At 30.1% G+C, this 8,187-nt stretch overlaps 1 protein-coding gene across 1 annotated transcript; it reads left to right on the top strand.

The window, feature by feature from the left end:
* Positions 1–610: 610 nt before the first annotated feature.
* On the top strand, positions 611–7,718 carry LOC115954461 (probable L-gulonolactone oxidase 6). The gene is made up of 4 exons (XM_031072315.1): positions 611–1,318; positions 5,963–6,218; positions 6,335–6,436; positions 6,733–7,718. The coding sequence occupies exons 1-4, from the start codon at positions 656–658 to the stop codon at positions 7,446–7,448; spliced, it is 1,737 nt and encodes a 578-aa protein (XP_030928175.1). The 5' UTR covers positions 611–655; the 3' UTR covers positions 7,449–7,718.
* Positions 7,719–8,187: the final 469 nt, after the last annotated feature.

Below are 8,187 nucleotides of genomic sequence, written 5' to 3'. Positions count from 1 at the left end.
CAATCAAATGCAATTACAGCTTAACTGACCATAGTGGGAGAGGATTTGCTACATACCATTCCTTTAATACCAATCAATTGCTAATTACAGCTTAACTGATTATAGTGGGAGAGGATTTGCTACATACCTTTCCATTAAGGCAGGCAATTGCTTGCCATTTACATATCAGTACAAGAATTGTCCGTTCTTTGAGAGTCTACACAATTGCATGCATCCTTATCATTTGAACTTATTTCTAGAAGTTTGTTTTGAATTTTTTAAGTCCTTTGGCATAATCAAGGCAACACATGTTAACCACTGACCACAACTTTTATTACGAAATAATCACAATAGATCACCTCAAATATATAACGGTGTAAAAAAATTCTCTAAATCTCCATCAGTATATTATTTGCTATTTGTTTCACACTTGAACAAGGTTTTACGATTGGGACTTGTCTGTCACTTATGAGCCACTTGGCCAACAGTAATGAAGAAAATGAATACCTTTCTTCAAAGCATTTTAAAAATGGGTTACAGTTTCTTTAATATATTCCCGTCTAAGCCACTCAACTATATATATGCGTAACATTAATGTTAATCAACTAAGATGCATAATTAATACCAAGAAGAAAGCACCACCAGAGAAAAAGAAGAAAGCACCACCGAAACTTAAATGGTATTATTACGCGGACTTTTCCAATCTTGCTGCCTCTTCCTGTTAATCTTTGTTGTGTGTTGCATCCCCCCAGAGGACCCCATCAAATGTTCATCAGATAATACAGATTGCACAATCACAAACTCCTATGGTGCCTTCCCTGATCGGAGCATTTGTCTAGCCGCCGAGGTGGCGTTCCCGTCCACCGAGCAAGAGCTCATTTCCATAGTGTCAAAAGCAAGCAGGAACAAAAGGAAAATGAAAGTTGCAACACGTTATTCACATAGCATTCCGAAGCTAGTTTGTTTAGATGGGCAAGATGGGCTTTTGATAAGCACCAAGTATCTCAATCGTACTCTAAAAGTTGATGTTGAAGCTATGACGATAACGGTGGAGAGTGGTGTGACATTGAGGCAGCTAATCAACGAGGCTGCCAAGGCTGGGCTAGCCTTGCCTTATACACCATATTGGTGGGGTTTGACAATTGGAGGCCTGTTGAGCACAGGTGCACATGGTAGCACTTTGTGGGCTAATGGGAGTTCAGTCCATGATTACCTTCTGGAACTTCGAATTGTTACTCCGGGGTTCGCTGGATTCGCAAGGGTTTGGAGTCTCAAAGATGGTGACAAAGATTTTAATGCAGCAAAAGTTTCACTTGGAGTTCTTGGAGTCATTTCACAGGTATGCTTCGTAACTTGGTGTACTTGCTTGAAGTGGTGAGTCTCAATTGTGCTTCATATATATATTTGGTGTTTCTTGTAGTCAAATTTTGATCTCAGTATAATGTTTGAGAAATTTTGTTATATTCCGTTTAATTTTTTTAAGAGGTGATAAGAATACTTCCAAAATTGGAGATCCAACTAAAAGAAAGCATCTTATCAAAAAAAAAAAAAAAAAAAAAAAAATTCATGAAAAAAAAAAACAAACAAACAAACAAACTTGTTCCATATACACGACTGCACGATAAGGATTGTTAATATTTGAGAGTTCGTACAAATTTATTTATTTATTTTTCTTGACAAAATTCTCTTTTTGATAAGACACGAGAACGTCAAGTCTCATGCACATTTTATTTGGAAATGACAATTTTTACATATCTTGTATACTTACCACTGTTATATTTATTTTTTCTTTTAAATTTTTTTAACTATCTAGAGTTGATTTTATAAAAGAAAATGTTTATGCTTCATACTCATCTTACAATATCAGTTCTCGAGGACAGCCTTGCAATTGTACTTTTGTAGGTTCTCTTGATTTGGGAATAGATTCTAATTCTTGTAAACGTAAACTACCAACAGGCAATCATTCTCCCATAAAAATAAAAATAAAAATAAAAAATAATAAAAGGCAATCATTCTCAAGAACTAAATAGATCCTAATGGGAATCTAAAATAAATAAATAGCTAAAACCCTAAAAGAAAAATAGGACAAAAGCATGTCTAGGGTATAATAACTTACTTCGTATTGGATTAAGTTTGGTTACACGTTGGTTTATAACCAATAGCTACAATATTAACGTAATTACATATTTTAAAATTTTAATCGTTGAATTACATATTTTTTATATTTTTAATACATATATCAAATTTTGTATCAATCAGATATTATTTATTATTTAATTATAAACTTATTTTTTATGTATAATTTTAAACAACTACAAAAACTTAAAATTTAAATATTTGATTAATGATATAGTTATTAATTTTAGTATCATAGAAATTTTATAAGCATGAAAGAGATAAAACAAAAATGTAATTTAATGGTGAATTTGTCAAAATTCATATTAAAAAAAAATATTGAGTAAAGTTGTAGTCATTAATTACAAACTAGTTATCTCAACCAAAAAAAAACCTACAATTAGCTAAACTTTATCCATAAATATATGTGTTTCTTTCCTTCTGCATTTTGCATCCCCTTTTTTTTTCTTTTTTTCTTTTTTTAAATGAAGAGACGCGTCTTACATACTCAGGAACAATGCATTTGCTTATCTACTTTTAGTTTTACTCAAGTCAACCAATGAAACCTTGATTGACTTGCAGTTATGCTGTTTTCCCCAATTCATAGTGGCCCACTAAATTTCTTCTAAAAAAAAGTGGCCCACTAAATATATTTCTCAGGTACTAATAAAAATAAACAAAACGTGTAATAAAGTATAAGAAATGTTTCTCAAAAAAAGTATAAGAAATAATCATATAAAAAAATAAAAAAGTATAAGAAATAAATTAAAGAATAAATGCGGTCAGCTCCACTGGAACATCGTGGCAGGATGTACGATTCCACTTTACATGGCAACCTTCAAAAGTAGATATTGCTTATGGTAAAAAAGCTTTGTAATTCAATGAGATAACTTAATTCCTTTTATAATTTATCAAATACTATAAATAGCAATTAAGTTGCACTATGTTTGCTTTATAATTATTACTTTTTATCTTGTTCAAAAAAAAATTATTACTTTTTATCATAAAATCAAGATATTTGATCGGTTTTTGTTTATGATGCGGGATTTAAATCTCATATTTCTTATTTAAAAATACAAAAATTTAATGATTAAGTTAACTGAAAACTATAATATATTATTTAAATTTTTTTAAAGTCAATACTTCTTGTTGCTTGAGGTACAAAATTATTAAATAAGTTTTGTATTTAGGTTTTGTTAACATTTTTTTAGTTGATAATATAGCCAATCCAATTAACCTAAAGTAGAATTTCATCAATTTTAATTTTTTAAAATTTCTTTATGAAAAAAAAAATTATAACAATTATTGCCAATAAAATTCCGTCAATAATATATGTATTTAGAAAAGAATCTTGCTAGGTATTTATTTATTGATTTATTTATATAACCAATACATTTTTATATTACATATTTGAATATCATTAAAATTATTTTCATTGTTAAATTTTTATTGTATTATTCATTATTTTTAATTCTTTCTGATAAATTCACTATTCGTCTATGATATTTTTATTATAATTTTCTATATTTTTGTAAAAACTATCAAGGGATACTATTTTAGATGCAATTAAATGTTATATTATTATTATTATTATTATTATTATTATTATTATTATTATTATTAGTTCTTCAGATCTGAATTGATTTTTCTAGTAGTCATTCAAAATTAAAAAAAAATTTACAAATAAAATAAGCACAGTCTACAATATTAAAATTATAATATAAAAATAATAAATAAAATTTAAAACATAACATAATAGAATCTAATTTATTAAAGATACTATTGCAACTTAACGTAACAATAAAATCACCTAATAGTCTGAAGACCCTCAACCTGGCTAACCAAATAAAGATGAATATTTAGCATATAACTCAATATATTAACACTAACCAAACTAATGACCCATTTGGATTGAGGGGAAAGTAGGGGGAGTAAAATAGAATAGAGTAAAGTAAATTTGGTTCAAAATTAGCTTATTTTTAGTCAACTCTATTCTACTCTCCCTCCTTCATCCCTCAATCCAAACATGCCCTAAGATTATTTTCATAAAGCTAATCAAATATCATTGTTCCAGATTAAATTTTAACAAAAGAGATGAAAATTAATTACCTTTTTGGAAATGAATTTTACTTTACCTTGGACAATATGATGCATGGGAAAAGAAAAATGAAATATGATTTTCACCTTTAACTTTAACATTGAGTTAGAGAGAGAGATTGTAATTAGATGTGGGTTGTAATGTGGAAAATTGACTTACAAACACTGAAGATTTAAGTTATTAGGGGAAATTGGTCATTAATAATTATTTTACACTCTCACAGTAATTTTGAGGGCCTTTTGAGTATGTTGTGTGTGATAATAATAAAAAATGATATATAGGTTTTTCTTTTTCTTTGGGGGACCGATAGAAGATATGTCATAACTCATAACTCATGTGTGATACGTGTCTCTCTTCCCATCCATATATATGGAATGGTAGATGTGATCTTTAGATTCGCTTTTACAGCTTCAGTTGAACTGGCGATGATTTTGAGAATCAGCTTAAATCTTATTAAATCTACAACTGTCAAAATTGGCTAATCAATACAACTATTAAATGATGTTGTTGGTAAATTGTGGGCTAAACCAGGTCCCCAAAAAAAAAAAAATTGTGGGCTAAACAATTGTCAATAGCCGACATGCATGCAGCCCAAAGAGAATGCGAACGACCACTTAATACTTGTGGTCGTTGGTAGGCATCATTTATAGGATTGTGTTGTTGAAAATGGTAGAATTTGAATTGATAGCATCTAATTAAATCAAAATTTGAACAAAATTGGTTGTAGCAAATTTTCATAAAAAAATTAACATTATTATATATTTTGAAAATAAATTTCATACTTTTTATGTTTTTATGTTCTTAATATATATGTAAAATTTTGTGTCAATCGAATTTGCTATTCGATTTATAAACTAATTTTTTATGTATACTTTTAAACTACAAAAACTTGAAATTTATATATTTGATTGATAATATAATTCATGATCTTTGATTTTCTGAAAATTTTATAAGAATTGAAGATATAAAAAGAAAATGTTATCCAATAGTGATTTTTTTTGAAATTCACATTCAATAAAAATTTTCCAACCAAATTTGTAGCAAAGCATTTTCCATCTAATATATGCAGGCTATGTTTTATCTCTAGATGCACGTTTGATAGACTGTAATGATAATTGTATAGGAATAAAAATAGATATTACAAGGAATACAAAATGCGGTAACATAATGCTTATCACTATTTATTTGTTTGGTGACAACACAATAATAGAACCCTGAAGACAATTGAATGAAAGTATTTTAAACCAAACCTAAGATATATTTTAAAAAATATCTTACTCATATAATTATATTTCTTAAAAAATAATATTTTATAAATTTGAAAGAGGGATTAGTTATTTTTTATGATTTTTTAATTATTTTCATAATTATTACGTGCATATAGAAAGTTTGTTTATTTAGAAATATATTAATTGTAAAAATTAATACATCTATTAAGAAATAACTATTACATTCCTTTTAGAAATAAATAATTATTTCTCATTTTAAAAAATTGTTATTCATAAATAATGACTATTCCCTGTAATAAAAATATAACCAAACTACTGAATAGTTAAATTATAAGAATGACTATTAAATTACCGTGTTTATTACAGTCTACCAAACATATCCTAAGTTAAGACATGCAATTAGCATGAGTGACATAAATTGTTGAAGTTTTATTGTTGAGCTGTAAATTTATAAGTCAGGATAAATAAACCATGTCAATGTGCTAAAGTGAAAGCTGAAAATTAAAAACTAAAAAAATAAATAAAAAATCTCACTTTGCAGGTCACTCTAAAACTACAACCCATGTTCAAACGATCCATCACCTACTTGACAAAGGATGATTCGGACTTGGGAGATAAAGTGACTAGTTTTGGCAATGAACATGAGTTTGCCGACATAACTTGGTATCCTAGTCAACGCAAGGCAGTTTATCGTATTGACGACCGAGTCAACACAAACTCACCTGGCAATGGTCTATATGATTACACCCCATTCCGCCCCACAGCTTCAGTTGCACTGGGCGTTATCAGAACCACAGGTTGGCCAACAAATATTTACAACCTTTAGAACTAGCATTTGATTTTTGCTAGCTAGCATTATAACAAAAGTCTAATGGTTTTGAAATGGTGTTTTGTTTTGTGCTTGTTTAAATAGAGGATTTTCAAGAATCCCTTAGTGATGCTCTTGGGAAGTGCCTCAGTGCACAGACAGTTATTTTAACACTCAAGACTGCTGCCTATGGTTTAAGTAACAATGGTAATGTTATCTTCCTCTTCTTCTAAACTGTGCTAAGAAATTACAATCGTTATTTGCGTTAGGAGTGAAAATGGTAAAATTTTCATATTTGTCCGTTTCATGCGCTCTATATAATTAGATTGACATGTGGATTTAATGTGTCAATCTCATATAGGACGCATGAGATAAGTGCATGAGATACCTTCTTTTGATAATGATATCATCAATTCAAAATAACGAAAAATTTTATGAACTTTTGATAATGATATCACTAATTTAAAATAATGAAAAATTTTATGACTTTTTTGGACTCGTAGGTATTCTTTTTACGGGTTATCCTGTAATTGGATATCACAATCGCTTTCAAGCATCAGGAACTTGTCTAGATAGTGTTGATGATGCATTGATCACAGCTTGTGCGTGGGACCCCAGAGTTAAGGGTGAGTTCTTTCACCAAACTACATTCAGTGTTGGCTTGTCCGTGGCTAAAAGCTTCATTCAAGATGTGCAAAAGCTGACAGAATTGGAGCCTAAAGCAATGTGTGGTGTAGAACTTTATAATGGAATTCTCATGCGCTACGTTAAGGCTTCGAGTGCTTATTTAGGCAAGCAAGAAGATGCAATGGACTTTGATATCACTTATTATCGAAGTAAAGACCCCTTAACTCCTAGGTTATATGAAGACATACTAGAAGAAGTTGAGCAACTCGCACTGTTCAAGTATGGGGCGCTGCCCCATTGGGGGAAGAATCGAAACATAGCATTTGATGGAGTCATCAACAAGTATAAAAATGCTAAAGAATTCTTAAGGGTTAAGAAGGTGTATGATCCATTTGGCCTTTTCTCTAGTGAGTGGACTGACCAAGTTCTTGGATTGAAAAATAGTGTGACTATAGATAAGGAGGGGTGTGCATTAGAAGGGTTGTGTATATGCTCACAAGACATTCATTGTGCTCCCAACAAGGGTTATTATTGCAGACCAGGAAAAGTATATAAGGATGCAAGGGTGTGTGCTCGTGTAACTTCTAAGTAGAACATTGGTGATGCGAATGGCCTAATTTAATCGAATTGGGCTCTCAAAGGAAGTTACGAATTATTTGCAAAGTTGTATTTGAAATTCCTTTGTGCTGTGATATTTGGGTCCGATTGATAAAGACTGAGATGGATGATCAGGATGCAAATTCGCAAATAAAAACCAAAGGATTCAGTGACAAGGTGGTCACTGTGCTTATATATGGAGGACTATATAAAAAGATAGAAATGTTAATTATGTTGTCTCATTTTTTTTTTCCTCGGATATATATTTTCAGCTAATGTAATTACTTGGCAGAAAAATATATGTGTGGTGAAATTTGGTCCAAACTATATTTTAGTCCATGAAATTTAGAAGTATGTAGTATATACTAAAAAGCGAAAAAAAAAAAAAAAAAAGATATCATTTTAGCCTTTAAAATATTCAAAATTATTCACTATGTTCTCTTCTCGTTATATTGCTTGCCTACTCTACAGGCTGATTAAACACCAACTCCAAGGCCCAAGGCCCAAGGTGCATGTTTACATAGGCTTCTAAACCAGCCCCAATTATCCCACCAAACAAGATGTTCGCACAAATCAGATGTCCCCAATTCCAAACCCAACCTACGAAATACAATTTTCACCCAAAAAAAAAAAACTAGATAATACAAAATCAAAGAAAAGTCAAAAGTCATACTTAAAGCGGCTGTCACATAATTTCAGAGATTAAAAAGTGCTGTTTCAATTTATATCAACGA

Source organism: Quercus lobata, chromosome 8 (genome assembly GCF_001633185.2).
Source record: "Quercus lobata isolate SW786 chromosome 8, ValleyOak3.0 Primary Assembly, whole genome shotgun sequence".
Taxonomy (NCBI): domain Eukaryota; kingdom Viridiplantae; phylum Streptophyta; class Magnoliopsida; order Fagales; family Fagaceae; genus Quercus; species Quercus lobata.
Note: the sequence above shows the minus strand (reverse complement) of the source record. Positions and strands in the feature narration are given on the sequence as shown.